Source organism: Hipposideros armiger, unplaced genomic scaffold (assembly GCF_001890085.2).
Source record: "Hipposideros armiger isolate ML-2016 unplaced genomic scaffold, ASM189008v1 scaffold_250, whole genome shotgun sequence".
NCBI classification, from domain to species: domain Eukaryota; kingdom Metazoa; phylum Chordata; class Mammalia; order Chiroptera; family Hipposideridae; genus Hipposideros; species Hipposideros armiger.
Genome location: NW_017731600.1, coordinates 233145 through 251665, shown reverse-complemented (window position 1 = coordinate 251665; position 18521 = coordinate 233145). Strand labels below are relative to the sequence as shown.

Below are 18521 nucleotides of genomic sequence, written 5' to 3'. Positions count from 1 at the left end.
TTAATGCATCACATCAGGAGGTATTGTTGCAGGATACTCGGACGGAGAGACAGGACACCAAGGCTCAGGGCCAGAAGCAACGTTTATTGATGCTAGCCCCAGCTCAGCGGATTCACATCCAGAGGCTGAGCCCCGATCCGGACAGGAGTCTGAGTTATATACCCTGAGGTTTCCGGGTTGGCAGCTAGGATTCCTTATTAGGACATGTGGCATTGTGTTATTTCCTGACTGGCTCCCGGGTGAGGTAGGAATTAGGAAATGTTAAACGCATAAGTTTTGGTGGCCATGTGGTCCAGAAAAGCCTTTGTCTAGGGCCCTCTGCCACAGTATATGATGTCAATTTGTCCCATTACTGGTGATATTAATTTTGGTCACTTCCTTAAGATGGTGTTCATTTCCCCCTTAATTATTAATAAATACTTAGTGGGGAGGTACTTTAAGATGGTGTGAATATCCTACCTCATCAGTCTTTCATTCAATAGTTATAACCTCTGTTGATAATTCTTGCCTGAATTAAGTATTAGGATGGTGGAAAAGTGGTGACTCCCACCTCTGTCATCCCTTATATATTTACCAATTGACATTCTGCTCTAAGGGAGAGCTTTCCTTAATATTTATTTATGATTAATATAAACTCATGGATTCATATTTTATTCAATTTCTGTCATTTGAACTTGCCTTTTAATACATACCACTTATGAATATTCTCTACTTCATAGGAAACAAAACAAAACAAAGTGTAACACCCTTCCTGTCTGGTTGGGAAAGTAAAAGTGTATTCCATGGGTGGACTCTAGCAAACTATAAAGAATGATGCTTTTTTTTTCCCTCTAGTCATTTTATTTTTCATTTTTAATAGTTTATTAAAGTGTAAAAATTCAGTTCCACGGGCTCATAGGAGCTTAGTCTAACTAGGCCCTAATGGTGGGTCCTAGCTAATGACCATATTTGCATTCTTGATTGGCAGTAAGTTAAAGTTAATTTGGTACTTTGGCTAAAATCTTCTTTCCAAAATGGCAAAGTGTACTATTTTGACAGTAATAGTTTGCTCAAATATTTGGTTTAGTTCACAGACCAAACTGCTACATTCAGAGACCATTATTATTATTATTATTATTATTATTATTATTATTTGGTAGACCCTGCCTTGTTCCAAAAAGCACTATGCAAGAACAAAACTGCTCTCTTTACATACTAGTCTGTGCCTTCCCAAAACAGTTTCTTGCTATTATGTGAATAGCAATTCCGCTTCTTAATGTGTTACCAAAAAAAATTTAACTGCTTCTAAATTGCATTGATGTATTGTAGAATTGAGTTGAATATCTTTGTAGGCTGAGCATAATTATCCTCCTGCCAGGAACAAATAAGTTATACTGCTCCAGAGAAATAAATATGCATATGAATTTATGTGGATGGATAAATCCTTGTAAAGTTTAGCTCTTTATAACACAATGAGAGAAGAAGAAATGTACTTGGTGAAGCTAATGAATAAACTGGGATCATTATATTGTCTATCATGCATTTCCCCCACAAACTTGCATTTTACTGCATATAAATCAGAGCAGAGCCTTTCAAAGGACTTTATAAAATGAATGAGGCAATTTTAGGACGAACTATATAAAAATAAGCCACCTAAAATTTTCAGTTATACTTCAAACAAGAAAAAAAATATTTTTTTGAGAGAGAGAGAGAAAGAGAGAGAGAGAGAGAGAGAGAGAGAGAGAGAGAGAGAGATGCAACATGAAAACTCCAAGTGAGGAGTTAAAAAATACATATACGCTTTGATTTAACTGTGTTCACATCTTTACCTCTTCAGAGATACCGCTCAGAAAAAGTTTGCACACAATAACGCCAGGTACGAGCCAATAAAATAAATAGGATCCCAAACTATACTAGGTAATTGCAGCAAGATTAGTGTACACCAAATGCATTTATTATTTGCAATGTAATCCAATATACTAAGAGATGGCATGCGCTTTATTTTAATTAGCTGTTTCTTTTAAAGGGCTGCTTGGTCCAACTGTCTTGATAAGAAAAAATTGTAGTCATTGCTCAAAATGCTTGTAGCAAATCTAGTTTCAAATTGAAGCAATTTATTCCCAAAGCAGTCTACTACTGCAGCAATAATCAATGTGTTTTCCCTTAGCCCATACTGGAGCTTTCCAAGGACTATTGTTAATTGCCTGTAACTAAATGACTGCTGGTGCCCTTAAATGTAACTCTTTGGCACTTGTTCATTTGTTGTGTTTAACCAAATGCCAGCTTCCCTTAGGTATGGCCTAGTGATTTTGCTTTACAATTCTCAGTATTCGGGCTCAGTCCCTTAAAGGGGGCAAAGTCTATCATTTTAACAAAATAATGCAAAGGCTAAACAGATTTTCAAAGGTCTGCACTTTCTCTTTCCATCCTCTGATGTTGAATTGTGCTGAAATAGAATCTTTTTATTTTTTAAATGCTGCCACTCCTGGCAACTGGAAGTTGAGCTGCAAAGCAGATTTCATTTCAAAGGGAAAATGACATTTCCTGGGGCAATACTGTTCACATTGTAATGTAAAGATAAAATACAGCAGAGGGCCCAAATCATTTCTTTTAACTGTAACAGAATTTGACCCCTAGTAATTTTGTCCTGACCCCGTGTATAAGCAATAATGGGTAGCACTCATATTAATGAATGTGTCCAGCTTGGAGCAAAAGAAATGTGGAAACCAAATCTAATACACCATTTTCTTCGGGAGAGTTTACACATGCTATATAAAGCAATGTGAATAATTTAAATCAAATGGAAAAATTTTAACCTGCATGTATTTATAAAATGAAGGCATAGAAATTACTCTTGCATAAAAATAATGTTGTAACTGAGGAGCAGACACTGCTGTGTGTACTGAAGGAAACGACACATTTCTTTTCTGACTTCCAAGGACATTGTAAGAACATGCTGTGAGACTACAGAAGTATCTGGGGGAAATCTGAGCCACTCTCGGGATCTCAGGATCAATTAGCTCCGTGCAAATGCTGTTTCTTTGGATCAGCTTTTGGTATTCCTATTATTAGTAAATGACTATCATATGACTCCGAAGACTTATTTGTGCTTATCGCCCTTACTCTAGGTATATATAACTTTTCATATGTTTGTACCATAAAGGAGGTATTCCTTTGACACATGACCACTTGGTCATCGCTAAGCTACAGAACCCTGCTCTCTTTTTCTCATTACATTTCAGACAATACTATTGATAAGCCTGGTGAATAGAGTATTTCAAGATAGTGTATAAAAATTTTTGACTGGCTCATGACATCTGGAAATGGGAATAATCCATTTTTGGGGAATTTCTTCTCTAAAAATACAAAGGACTTACTCTTATATAATTTTGGTCTAACTTCTCTACATATTCAATTTTTTTAACTTTTTAAAAAGTGTAGAGACCAGTATTATACATACCATGTGAAGAAAATGAGAATTCCACTAATTAGATTGATAGGATTATGTTTCAGGCACAGGTTTTTATTCTTGCAAGAGCTATTAGACTTAATATGGGTGTGTAAGGCATGCTAAGTGCCCAGACCCAATGCCACGCCTCCAGAATTGAAGGGTGTCCTTGGGGGCATCACAGAAGAACCATCCCCTGCCTGGGCAGTTATCTACAGCAGAGCAGCTGCCCTGACTCCCAGCTTTCTTCACAGCTTCTCCCCACATAGGCCTTGAGTTAGAACTTATAATGGCCCTTTTTTAAAGAATCAATTTTTTAAAGAATTGAAGTATGATTAACATAAGATGAAATGCATAAAACCTTAAGTGTTGAGCTCAATGAGTTTTGACAAATGCATATACTTGTGTATCCACACCTGAAAAAAAGATACAGAATATTTCTTTTACCCCAGAAAGTTTCCTCCTGCCTCTTTCCAGTAAATTTTCCCATCACCCATCCGCAAAGCATTCATTTTGTGCTTTCTTTATGGTTTATTTTGGCTTGTTATTGGACGTCATTTAAATAGAATTGTACCACAAATATTACTTTGTGTCTGGCTTCCTTCACCTAACATAATTTTTGTGAGAATCACACATGTTGCATATATCAGTAGTTTATTCTTTTTTACGAATGAGTATATTCTGCTCATAGCATATGAATGAACTGTTCATTCATTATCGCCTGTTAATGAGGATTTGGGTTGTTTCCAGTTGTGGCTACTATGAATAAAACTATACTCTGGACATTCTTCTACAGGTTTTCCTGTGGACATCTGCTGGCATTTCCTTTGGGTAAATACTTAGGAATGTAATTGCTACTGACAGGGTAGCTTCATATTTAACTTTAGAAACTGCCCTATCAGTTTTCTGATACAGTAATTCTATTGGACACTTCCACTTAGCAGTGTTTGGGAATGGAAGTTAAGCATTCTCCATTATTTTTCCATTTCTTTTTTCATGCAAGAAATGTTAGAGTTATAAATTCCAAGTGTTTAACACATTACGTCAGAAAACAGAATGAATCTTAGAAGAAGCCATAGCGCAAATGCTTATCTTTCCCATCATGTATAGAAAAATCATATCAGAGTTTTCTGGTGTATAAATTAACCTGTGGGCATAAGTTAGAGTTTTATGCAGGCTTCTATGTGTAGTGGAGTTTAACTCATATCCTGAGAGAACAAGACTCAATGCACCCCGCTGGATTATCTACCCACTTATCCTTTCTGTTCACATAGTATTGGGAAAACAGTATACGGAAGAGCATTTTACATTTCATCCCTGGTACTTTTGTAGTGCTATTTTGTGTAGCCTCTCAGAAGAGTCAGCAGATAAAGCTGTCTGATATTTAGAAATACAAAATCTAAAAATTTCCTGGAGGCATTTTTTAGTGTTTCACACTTCATATTAATTGACTTAGACTCTAAAAGATTTAATAGCTCATTTTATGTTTCATTCTTCAATTCATAAAGTCCAATCACTTTTTATATTTTCTTCTATTTCCCTTTTAATTTTAGTAAGAGCGGGAAAAGACACTTGATTATCCAGTTGTTATATATGTGGGTTTTTTTTATTAAACTGTTGAATTAGAAAATGAAAGACTAGATAATGAGAAGTATAAGGTTTTTTCTGCAATTATCACAGGAAAAGTGACATCACATGCAAACACACACAAAATGTCCTTGTGAGAAAATGATAGCCATGCTTTTCAGATTATTTATCACTGATGCTGCACTGCACCCAAGATGATTTCACCCCATTTCAAGGTCTCAGGAAGGATCTTGTAACCCAAGAGTAGTTGTCAATGCAAAATCATATATCATTTTAAAGTTCTCAGTCTAAGCCTGCATTGACTGTGTTGCAAAATTAAATAATCCGTTGGTGGAGTCTAAATTACAGAATCAAAGGCACCATTATTTTAGAGACATAATTTCAGGAATATTTATCTGTAATGGTAATTAAGGAAACTAGTACTTTTCAAGGTAGTCGTCAACTGCAGGGAGCAATGGCTACCCATCAATCACAACATTTGGATTATTTGATCAAGGACAACATGCATATGCAGGCACTTAGTTAAAGTGAGTCTCAAAATCTGTGCATTCTGGCTTAATGTTTCAATACCAGTAGCCTTGGGAGCGGCCGGGTGGCTCAGTTGGTTACAAAGCAACAGGGTTGCTGGTGTGATTCCCACATGGGCCAGTGAGCTGTGCCCCACCGCAACTAGATTGAAAATGGTGACTGGACTTGGACCTGAGGTGTGCCCTCCCCAGCTAACATTGAAGGACAACAACTTGACTTGAAGCTGATGGGTGCTGGAGAAACACATTATCCCCCGAAAAAACACATTGTTCCCCAATAAAAAAAAGTTAAAATAAATAAATACCAGTAGCCTTGAATTTGTTACAATGTCCATGAGTTCTAAAGGAGGAAAAAGCAGTGAGTATTTTATCCCCAAAATTGCCTGGTAGTTTTTTGATGTAACATGGATCTTTAATAGGAATAAGAGAACTGATATACAGCGAAGAACAAGAAAACCCCTTATTAGGATAAAATGTAGTAACACGCCTAGTAAAAGGGGAAACAAAGGAAAAGAAAAAACTGGAAGTAGCTTAGTGAAAGGAAAATAATACCAATATAGTCTGGTGTGACATCCACTAAGTAGCTTACTCCTTAAACCCAAGTAAGCATTCAGCCTCCAAGACTATGGTAGGCCACGTTGGCCCCACTTTATTTCGAAAGATGTAGGACAGGAGTCCTTACTCCTGGCAGAAGCCAGCAGACAGTATGGATTATGAGGTCCACCCAACACTCTAAGCAACAGTTTACACTGCCCTTCAAACACTGTGCTGTTAGACCCCTCCCCTCCCCTTAGCCCCAACCCCCAGGTGACAGCTCAAGTGAGAAGGATAAAGATTCACACTGGGTGAATTCAGAAGCCATCCGGACTTAAAAGTTTCATAGCAACAGGAACCAATATTTCTTTCATCAACCCTTTAAGCATAACTTGCAGGATTCCTACGAGGGATATGCTTGTATATAAGAGTTACTGCATTCAGGAAAGTTCACAAATATCGTTTCCAATCACGTATTTATAGTTCTCAGTCCAAATGCCATCTACCAACATAGGTTCATTTTTACCATAAGCAATGTTGCTTAGCAACTGTTACCACATACCACCTCTCGTGGCTACCAAGGAAACAAAGCGAAAAAGTTATGGAAAAGGTCAAATTTTCATGCAAAAAAGGGAAGGGGTTGTGCTAATCCATTGCCCACATCTGGTCTCATCCATGAAAATGTGAAATCGAGTTGAATTTATGATTTTGAATGTGAATATGGTATAATTCTCTCTTGTGATTTTTCCCCCCTAGAGCTGATGTACACAGTTGAACTTGCTGGAGGGCTTGGTGCGATCCTTTTGCTGCTTGTTTGTTTGGTGACCATCTACAAGTGTTACAAAATAGAAATCATGCTCTTCTACAGGAATCATTTTGGTGCTGAGGAGCTGGATGGAGGTAAGATGAGTTCCTTCTTTTAATGTTCTTTCTGAATAGTCTTTTTTGTTTCCTGTCTTTGTTTTATTGAGGGGGAAGAAAAGTTCCCTGCATAACCATTGACAGCAGCTCTTATAATCTTTCAGTGTTCGGTTTGTAAATTCATCTTTTATATGGCACTATATGGGTGATGCTTTGAAGTCAGTCGGTCTTTGCCTTTGAAAATTGTAAAGCAACACCTACCCTTTTTAGAGTCCTGTTCCAAGCAGCACTTGCGAATTATAAATGCTGATTGCAATGCTATCAGTGTATTCATTTTCTCTCCCCTTGTAATCAGTACTGACAGTCCAGCTTTCCTTTTCTATAGGTAAGGAGTGTCTCTTTTAATTGTGTTCCCTCGCCTAGTAGTTTGAGGTGAATCTCAATGTGTTCGTTGTTTAAACTGATAAGTCATAATAAACTACTGAATATTTTCAAATTCATCCAGCAGTCTTTTCAATCCTGTTTATTTAGCTATATTTAGACAAGCTAATTTTTATTCCAAGTGTGGACCAACAGATAGGAAAAGTGCACAAGCGCATTGTTTTCATAATAATACATCTAATAGGTTTACTGAAATTGTACAAGCAAATAATGTTTTCATAGAAACAGTTATTATTATTTGCCTCTGGTCAGTCATGAATATGTGTAAAACCTAAGACAAATTTGGGGTCCTAAAAATTGAGCTCCTTAAAGCACCCATTAGAGGACTTAAGATTTTTTTTCCTTTTTGCTCATTTGAAAGTGATTCACATATAAGATAAACTTGCAATATAGGAAGACAATAAATAGTGCAGATGACAAAGGTTTCTTGATCATATTTATAAACTTTTTTTTCTGTTGACTGTCAGTTTTGCACTAAATGGTACTAAGGGAAATGAAGAAATTGCCCATGTTACCACATTTCCAGGGTCCTCTGGAATAAATCCACAGGTAGAACTGTAGGTTGTCAGATTTGTGAAGAGGAGCTGTTTATTCAGCATCCCTAACACTCCTCTCTGTTTAACCTCCCCTTCCCATTAGGGCTAAGTCTGTGCTGCAGCAAAACTGGGTTTTTTTGTTGTGGGTTTTTTTGTTTTGTTTTGTTTTTAATTTTTAAGTGCTGATTTGCCCATTTGTTCTTTATTCCTAACTTTCTTGCCTGTTCATACAAGTTATTATTTTGTTTTGTTTTGCTACTGCTTCCAAGAGATGAAAAAATGGCCAACGTCAGAGCTGTTGTTGAATGATGGGTACCAAGCGAAGTGCGAGGCATTCTCAAAATCATTCTTGCTAAGCCTCAAAAAATTCTGAGGTCAATGTTATAATCTTCATTTTACTGATAAGGCAACTGAGGCTCCCAGAGGTTAAATGGCTTACTGAGGAAGATAACAGTATTACTGTACTTGGCCAAGATGGGATTTGAAAATAGGTCTATTTCCAAAACCGTTATTTTATTGAATACTACATCTCTATTAGGTTTAACCTTTTAAAAAGCTAGTATGCTCAGTATAATCTAAATATCTGCTATCATTTGCACAATGAGCACAATAGAAAATACTTGAAAAAGCAGATTTCCTAAACAAGTCCCACTTTATCTATTAACCCTGTTTCGAATATGTTTATTTTGTGTTCTGTATGACATGAATGATTTTACCTCAACTATCAATTTGCAGTGCAGTTTTTATTTGTCGTGTTCTGAATGGTAGAAGATTCTGGATGCTTTAGATACCTCTGAACCCTAGCCACACCCCCTGGGGTCCTTCCTTCTACACATGCTGTAACGGTTGAAAAATTAAATGACCTTCTCTCTTACAGTAGTGGAGAATTTCTCTGACATCATCAAGTCACCATTCCTTCTAGTTTTCCCTCAAGTCCTTTCATCTTCCAAAGAAGAGATAACTGTTAAGAAGAGACCCCAGGCTTTTCATATTCTTGACTTGCCTTTTAACCCTCTGTCGGGCGCAATGCAAAAGTTATGAGTTCAGGCACAATGCATCTACTAGATGCATGTACGACATTTATTTATTTAAATTGAAAATGAATGAAAATAACACATAAGCATGCTTATAATTTATTCAGAATGAAATTTTAATTTGCCACAAAGTAAAAACATATATGTGTATTACATAAATTCAGTATAAAAATCAACAGAAATTCAAAATAATCTGTGAGATCAGTTGCACCCAAAGAGGGTTAAAAATGTAATTTGAAAGTCAAAGCTGAGCAATGTCTTTTTTACCTTGACCGTCTTATTACCTCCTTCTGAAAGGGGAATACATCAAATACTCTTGGAAGGAAGCAAAGGCAGAGTGTGAAGAACAGGGGGAAAAATGCTCAGCTAATAATGTGAAGTAGTATCTTGCTATGGTGATATCCTAATAGATTCATTGACCGTTTATTGAATATTTATCATGTAACAAATGCTGTGTTGACTACTTTATTGATACTCAAAGTATCACACAACCAGAAAGACAGAATTTAAACCCAGGTCTAACTGACTCCAAATCTCAACAATTTTAGCTGTTGTATCAGACTGGGAGAGGGAGACTATTTGGCATTGATTTCACCTTGGGAGGGTCCATTTCCAAGATTCATTATACTTAGCAAAAAGCCATTAATTTTAGCAATGAAACTTGATTTCTAACATCCACCATACTAATTAATGAAGCATCTACTTTTGATCAGAAATAAAGACAACTGAAGCGCTTGTAGTGGCTGCCTCTACAGTGTTGCCTTATTCTAATTGAATACTAGCTGACCATCCTGATAAAGACAACCTACTGTCTCTAGAGCAAAACCTATACTCACACAGTATCCCATCATTTTTGCTGGAATAATGACAAAGAAAATAGAGTTATCATAACAACCTCAGACTCCTTGCTTCTCCATGCCTCTCCCTGGGGTTTCCTTTCCATTTTTGTTTAAAAGCTTGTCTAAACGTAGTCCTTCCTTCCTTCCTGTTTCGCCTCCCTTCCTTCTTTCTTTCTGTCTCTTGTATTTCTCTCTTGCATACACAGTTCATATTTCCCCCCTGACTTATAAAGATTTCCCAAGGTCTAGTTACTTTCTGCTCCATCTTTACTAAAATGGCACTGTAGACACATTATGATTATGGCCCTTTTCACTTTGAGTAATGAGCACTTAGTAGTGAATGCTTACTACGTGTAGAGCATTGTGAATACAAAATTCCTTATCTCATTTATTTATTTCTGTGAAAGGAAGGCTCAAAGACAAAGTCATGAAGGAAAGAATTAGTACTTTCAAAAGTTTGCAAAGATATCTAGATGTTAGAACTGACTCTACAAATAAAATATATAACAAATATTTAGAGAACAACAAGGTTGTGAAATTATAGGTAGTCTATTAATAGGAAAAAAATAGCAAACAGTAGCTCTCATACATGATGACCATGCAGCAGATGTCAGTGAGGCACTGCATACATTTTCATTGGGGAGTAATTTATAAGAACAGTCTAAAGACTTCATTTTGGGAAGGAGGAGCTAGTGCTAGACAAGTGGCTCTACTTTATGCGTTTATTTTTTCTCGGAGTACAAACCGTTGTGGTTTTGTTTTTATTTTTGTTTGTATCCCTCTGACTATAGGGTAGGACTCTATGTGTTATCCCTCTGACTATATGCTAACTTTTAATGATGGCAGAGAAAGCTTGTGAGAACACTATAATTGTTAACCTGATTCCTATTTTCAAGATGAAGAGAGATCTCTAGTTCTACTTTGGGAGTTATGACAGGTATTAGGCAACATGAGTTAGAGCAATCTTTTATCATCTCCACCCCCCAACCCTTGGAAAATACGAACATGTGTGCCATTTCAGGCATATGAAACACATTGGTATCTGTGCAATCTTAGCTCACAGAATTTCTTTTTCTTTCTCCTTCAATTACAAGATGACTATTCATTGTTTCAGGAATTGTCCTCATGTCCATCAGTGAAACCGAGTACTTCTGTAAATCATTTAGAAATCTCATAGGGTTTTGTTTCTGGTTTGTTGGTTTGTTTGTTTTGGTGGTAGTGATTAGATAATTTGCATACATGTGAACAATCTAGAAGGTGTTTTTGAGTTCCAGGAGAGACCTGTAGTTGTTTTGGATATACAGCTTGTCCAGTTTTAAGCCGTTAACTGGTAGGAATCAAGGTTTCTCATCCCTAATCCTCTGCTCCTTGTATACCACTCTGCCAACTCTTACCCTCTTAAGACTTCTAACTCCTATGCTGCCCACTGACCTCTTAAGAATGTAAGAGAAGGATATTAGTATCTACTGAACATCTCCTTTGGGCCAAGCATTTTGCTGTATGATGCAGACTCATTTAACCCTAGACATCTTTAGAAAGCTGCTATTTTATAGATCAGGAAAAATAGTCTCAAATGAGTAAAAGAAAATAGTGACAGTCAAGATTTAAGCTTAGCTACTGTTTCGTTTTGGTTTCCTTTCAGTATATCGTACCATATATATTTAAATTAGTGCCTCATTTCAGTGTTTGAGACCCTCTGGATGGAAGTAGTCCAGAAAAGTACCCAATAACAAAACATGTAAACTAAAACAATACTGTAAAAATTTCAAAGTGGAAAACTCACACAGCTTTATGTTAGAATGCAGTTGCCAGACATTGCCTTGGAAGAACTGAAATGAAAAATGAAAAATATTAAAACCAATGGCATTCAATAATCATAAAATCAAAATATTAAGATCATATAGGTAGTGTTTGTTTATTCAATGATATATCATCTCTTTCTGCAGAGTTTTTTAATGAAAAATTATACCTTGGAAATGTGAGAAAGCATATATAGGCAAATCTGAGAAAAAAACAAACAAATGTGACTTAATTTTTTAAAAACTTTTATTTCTCTTATTTAAACTGCATCAATGCTAATTTTAATGATGACATGTTTCTGTGCTAATAATATGCCACATGCAAACCTAGAAAATTGCCTTCTAAGATGAAAAATACAATTCATTGGTGAGCTCTCCTGCAGTCTCATTTTGGTAACCCATTTGCTGAATGATAGCCTCTGTCACAAGTCATTTTCATGTATGTGACTTATAAATATTTGTGAATAAAAAAAAGCCAGCCAGCTACCAATAACATCTGACAACTATTCAATAGGTGTTTAAAGGTTAAAATCTCCCAAAGACCAAATGTCAAACTCAAGCCATTCATATTCAGTAAATCTCTTTCCTAGCCCAGATCAAATATAGCTACCACCTTCATCCTCACAAAGGAGTCTTAAATCTACATTTTCGTAAAAGCTTTGTTGTTTTAAAAAAATCCATGGATCCTTTGGCTTCTCGGTCTTCCTAAAGAGCATTGACTAATATCCTCTCATATGTCAAAGAGAAAAATATTTATTTATCATTTTTCAAAACCACTTTCTTATTCCTGATACACAGTTCCATATTTTGCATCATTAAGATTTCTTATTAATGATATTTGAAATTCATATTTTTATTTCCTAACTATCCAAAGTCCAAAGTTCTTTTCCCCTTCAAATATATTTTCTATAAACAAATATAGTAGTTAATTCAGACAATCAAAGAAGAAAATTTTCCTGGACCAGTTGACTCCAAGTAGCAAAGCAACTCGTGGATTGATTGGTACAACTTACCTTCAATTACATACAAAATCTCTACACTTTTAATTTCTTCTCCCCACATTTTATGCTATTGTTGTCATACTTTACATCTTTTTATATTGTGTATTCACTAATAAATTATTGTAACTACAGGTTTTTAAATATTATTTTTGAATGTTTATACTAGAGATAAAAGTAATTTACACATCACTTAGGGTATTCTGGATTTGACTATATGTTTACCTTTAACATTGAGTTTTATATTTTTATATGTTTTCATGTTGTTACTTAGTGTCCTTTCATTTTAACTTGAACTTCCTTTAGCATTTCCTATAAGGCCAGTCTCGTGGTGATGAACTCCCTTAGCTTTTGTTTGCCTGGGAATGTCTTTATCTCACCCTCATTTCTGAAGGACACTTTTTCTGAGTATAGTATTCTTGACTGGATTATTTTTCTTTTACAACTTTGAATGTTTTAGCCCATTCCTTCCTGGTTTGCAAGGTTTTTAAAGAAAAGTCCACTGATAGCCTTGTGGGGGTTCCCTGATATGTGATGAGTCATTTTCCTCTTGCTGCTTTCAAAATTCTCTTTGTGTTTGAGTTTTAGCATTTTGATTATAAAGTGTCTCACTGTAATCTTCTTTGCTTTGATCTTGCTTTGGGTCCTTTGAGCTACCTGTACATGGTTGTTCATCTCTCTCCTAAGATTTGGGGATTTTTCAGCTCTTATTTCTTTAAATAATCTCTCTGCTACCTCTCTCTCTCTTGTTTTCCTGAAAATCATATGATATGAATGTTAGTTCGCTTGATGGTGTCCACAATTCACATAGGCTTTCTTCATTTTTTTGGATTTTTATTCCTCTAATTTCAGGTGCTCTGTCTTCAAATTCTCTGTTTTTGGGGCATGGCCAAGATTATTTCTGAAGCCATCTATTGAATTTTTTAGTCCTGTCATTGTGGTTCTTTCTTATTTTATTTATTTATTTAGACTTTTCATTTTGTTCATACGTTGTTATCCTGCATTTGTTAAATTATTTATCTGGTTTTCTTTTTATTTCATTGGGTTTCTGTAAAATGATTATTTTGAAATATTTGTCAGGCAAATTGTAGGTGTCCATTTATATGGAGTTGGTTACCAGAGTTTTATTAGTTTCCTTTGGTGGTGTCATATTTGCCTGATTCTTCTTTATCCATGTACCCTTGCATTAGTGTCTGTGCATTTGAAGGAGCAAGCACCTTATCTAGTCTTTACAGACTGATTTCAGCAGGTAAACTCCTTCTGCTCTCTGTTCCCCAAAACAATGGGATTGCCTCTGGAATCACAGTCATACTGGATTGAAAGAAGGCTTGTTACCAGGGATTCAAGCAAGCAAGGATCCTGTCTGGTGCCTGGGTGGATGGGACTGATTCTAGTATCTTGTCGGTGGGCTAGCACTTGGACAAGTATTCACTTCAGGGTCCACAGTTGGGTCCTTAGTCAGCGGGCCTATTACCTGGTTGTGTGGATGCATGTGGCTCCTACCAGCTCCCTACAAGGGTTCCTGCCTGTTGTCTGGATGTGTCTCTGAGTGAGCAGGACTGGCTCTGGAACAAGGATTAGAGAACACATCCAAGCCATGTCTTATTTGGCCATCTTGCTGGCATCACTCCTATTTTTTTTTTTTGCGGGACGTGGCAGTCAGAATCTCTTGAAAGTCATAGAAAGAGTAAATAACTATATTTGAGTTTATGAAAATTATTATCAAGGATGTGAACACCAGCTATTTTCCATCTCTGCAGTGAACAGAATTATAATTGAGATTTTAAATTACAGAGGACAAAATTTAGAAAATAAAGTTAAGAATAACAAATATACTCTTGTACTACCCTGTTAGGATTACTTTTAAGCTGTTTATAAAGTCAAGTTGACTTTAAAAGATCACAGACCTACCCATTAAAAGGTCTAACATGATTTTGGCTTTTTTCCTATAGTTATAAAGATGGCAGTTTTTCAAAGTTTCTCCAGTTGTATGAAGCTCATACACATTAAGATTAGTGAATATATGCCTTTATAGGTATTTTTTTAAATCTAAGGGATGTTATCCAAGATTCCTATTCAGCTGGTAATTGGGAAAAAAGAAGACACCTTAAAATTCATAATATTTTCAGTCAGGAAACGTTGCTGAATTTAGTATGGTATCTGGTATGGTATTTGAAGTCTGGTAACTTTCAAATCAGGAGTTTGCTTCTGGTGGTAAATAAATGCCTAGCCCATTATTGCACTGACATAGACTCTGGGGAAAGAGAGGAATTAGATAACAATCAAGTGGCTCATTGATTTGAGCTTGCTGATACAGATGCTCGCAAGGCACTTTTTAGTCCATTTACTATCAGGATAGTCTGCATGTGAGCAGCTTCTTTTTATCTGAGAGATATTAGCTTAAATGCTATATATAAATTCATCCAGATGACATAAAGAGATGGAAAACTTACTGAGGCCACAGCATCAATTCCTGAGGTTCCTTTAAGCTTAATGTGGTCACTGTATATATATATATATATTACTGTGGACAAGAATCTATCCGCTCTTTGATGAAAATGTGGATTTTCAGCTATTATATTGAGAACACATGCCCTGTAAGTATAAGGACCAATTATCATGGGGCTGAAGCTACATTGTTTAGGATTTGTGGTGCTCTGGTTAATTGCCTGGCTGCTGAATGCAGTTCTTTGGTGTCTTTGAGACCTCTAGATGCTTATACCTGTTCTGAAGCAGAGTTCCTCAAAGTGTGGTCCCTGGACCAGCAGCAGCATCACCTAAGAGCTTGCTATAAATGCAAATTCTCAGGGCCTTTTCTAGCCCTACTGAATGAAAAACTCTACAGGTGGGCCCCAGGAGTCTATATTTTAGCAAGCCTTCCAAATTGTTGTTATTTATGCTCAAGCCTGAAAACCACTTTTCCAGAGACGTGTAGAGGGACTCTAAGGCCTTCCCTTAAGTCCCAGTGAGAAACTACAGTTCAAGCCTGTTCTAAAGGAGCCTTGCTAAACTCCAACCCCACAGTTCCTAGTAATTCCTTGCAGAGTCCATCTAGGCAATATGGAGTGTGTACCACCAAAGCCTCCTTTCCTAAGAAATGTCTCAGGTCTTAAGAAAATCTCTACACTAGCTATAAGATATAAGTCATGTGATATCCAAATGACAGGCCATTCGTTCATTTAATCAACAGATATGTTTGAGCATCTACTAAGCCCTAGTCACATATCTGAGTCAAGGATCTTTTAGTCAAAGAAAAAAAATAAGACGTGATCATATGATCTAATACATGGGAAAAGAGATCACCTCCAGCTCAGAGAGATCAGACCCAAATTCAAAGGAAACAAGCTGCATATTTAGCTGCTGGTCTCTTTGTTTGTTTGTTTGTTGGTACGTATGGCCATAAATATTTTTCAAAATACTATAAACATAATCAGTGATGAGGTTTGGAAAGATAAATTCTGTGATTCTATTTGGAATGGGCCAGAAGGGGAGGAAACAGAGAAGGAAGACCCACTAAAATATCACAACCGAGAAATAAGTACAGCTTGACCTAGGCTGGAAATAGAATCCAAAGGATTTTTACCAGTGAATGGCTATGAGATTGTTGGTAATGAAAGGGATAAATGGAACATGCATATGAAGTTTGGAGACTAAAGAAGTAGGATAGTTATGTTATTAAAATTAAAGTGAAATAAAAGGTGAAGAACAGAGCTTGAGATGAGAAGTTTGTTATTTTGTAAGCATGTTGAATGTAAGTGCATGCTGAGCATTCAAATTAAGGGGTCCAAGTTATAAGTAGAAGTGGAAGACAACATGTTGGTAGTTCATGAGGAAAAAAAAACAGGATTGGACATCTAAATTACAGAGACATCTACACAGAAGTGATTGTTGATGTTATGGGAAGAAAGGAGACTTTTAAGGGAAAGTGGGCTGAGAGAAAAATGAAACAAGCTATAGAAAATATATTGAGAAATGACAGCATTTATGGGTTGGAAGAGAGACGTCTATGGAAGAGGCAAGGGAACCAGAAACAGGGAGTGTCTGTAAGCGAAAGTGATATCCCGCTAGAACTTACAAGTATTAGAGGACCAGTTGTTTACATTCTTCTGAATAATAAGTACTCTGATCTTATTGGTGTTCATATTGATCTAATTTTCAAATATTTTCAAGCCAAGGGAAGATGAAGGGCAAAGAATGAAGATCTAGGCAGCACATGTACCAGATTTGGGCAAACTTCAACAGTTTATAGAACTTTGTGCCATACAGGAAGAGAACAGCTTCCAAAAAAGAAAACAGCACATGCATGAAATCATTTTACAATCTACAGTCTGGCTTAAGGAGCTCTCCCTTTGGCCCATGACCCCTGTACTACTCTTAACAACACATTTATCCCCTAGAAATGGACTGTTGACTTGTGTACATCTTCTGCTATACTGGAAGCTACTGACCAATATTGTAAAGGAAATTTTAGATCTTTTAGGGATGGCATGTAAATATCTAATGAATGGACATTTCAATTAAATAATAACTGGCGTTACATACTAGCTTAATTATGTGCTATTTTCTGTGATTTCTTAACTCAGTTTTTACATCAAGAAAATGGTACCACTATAGACTGCTGGCATGTGTATAGATATGCGATAGCAAATATAATTATTTTTGGTGCAAATTGAATTTTTTAATTATGTATACAAATATATCTTGGCTGAAGAATAAGAAAATACCAAATATCAAAATATGACACATTTGGGATGATTATTATTTCCCCAAACTTTTTTACCTGAAAACTGCTTTAAAAAAAAAAAAACTTCCAAAGCTAAAGGTTTTCTTCCAAGGATTCAATAGTAGAATTGTTAGCTTCTTATATACCTGAGTTTACCATAACAAATTATAATCATAGGATGACTTCTAGATGGCTCAAGATGATCAGACTACTAAAATGAACACATACATAAGGATCTCCAGAAGTGAGCTTTAGTGTCCCTGAAGTCAAAAGGAGTATCTGAAAGCTACCCAGAGCAACAGTCAAGGATGTTCCTCTATCTTTGATGTTTTATACCCCACAGGTTTTTAATTTTCTGTGCTAAATACAAAGTTAATTTTGTTCTGAAATTGAAGAGTGTTTCAATTCAACTTGATCTAATAATAGAGTAATATACTGACAATCATCAGGGAAGCACAAAAGAGAACTAAGGATATTATATTGACAGACACAGCATAATGACAGTATTTAGAGCTGAGGTGAATTTTGAATTCTGATATCACATTCTGAAAAGAAAACTGATGAATGAGAGACTATACAAAAGATAAATGACTTCTTGTTCTAAGAAACAACAAATGAGAAATTTGGGATGCTTATGTCAAAAAATTAAGATAAAGGTGATCATGATTGTGATCCTCAAATATTTTAAGAATTTTCAGTTAAAAAGAGTGGCAGCATGAAGATAGAAACAGATTTTAGAACTAAGTTTCATTCATTTATATTGTAATTTTCTATTCTTTTTTTGGGGGGGGTAGGTTTTTGTTTTCTCTTTCTTTTTTTAAAAAATTATTATTATTGTGAAATACACATTTTTTAGAATTAATTTCAACTGTACAACACAGTGCAATAATTACACTTTTTATCCCTCGAAGTGACAGCCCCCCTCCCCCAATCCGCCACCCCACTTCCCCCCAATATCATACATCATACATATCTATTACAATTCCCTTGTTTGGGTTTTTTTTTATTTTTTATTGTGAAATAAACATTTTTTTAAATTAGTTTCAGCTGTACAACACAGTGCAATAATTACACTTTTTATCCCTCGAAGTGACAACCCCCCTCCCCCAATCCGCCACCCCACTTCCCCCCAATATCATACATCATACATATCTATTACAATTCCCTTGAATCCACACCCACACTATACCCCACGCCCCATGACTATATATATAT

General features: G+C 36.0%; 1 protein-coding gene across 1 annotated transcript in view; it reads left to right on the top strand.

The window, feature by feature from the left end:
- IL1RAPL1 (interleukin 1 receptor accessory protein like 1) overlaps positions 1-18521 on the top strand; it is a 1086405-nt gene that overhangs the window by 1064405 nt on the left and 3479 nt on the right. Inside the window, exon 8 of the mRNA XM_019655892.1 lies at positions 6832-6975. Coding sequence (XP_019511437.1) covers positions 6832-6975 — 144 coding nt within the window. The remainder of the gene's footprint in view (positions 1-6831; positions 6976-18521) is intronic.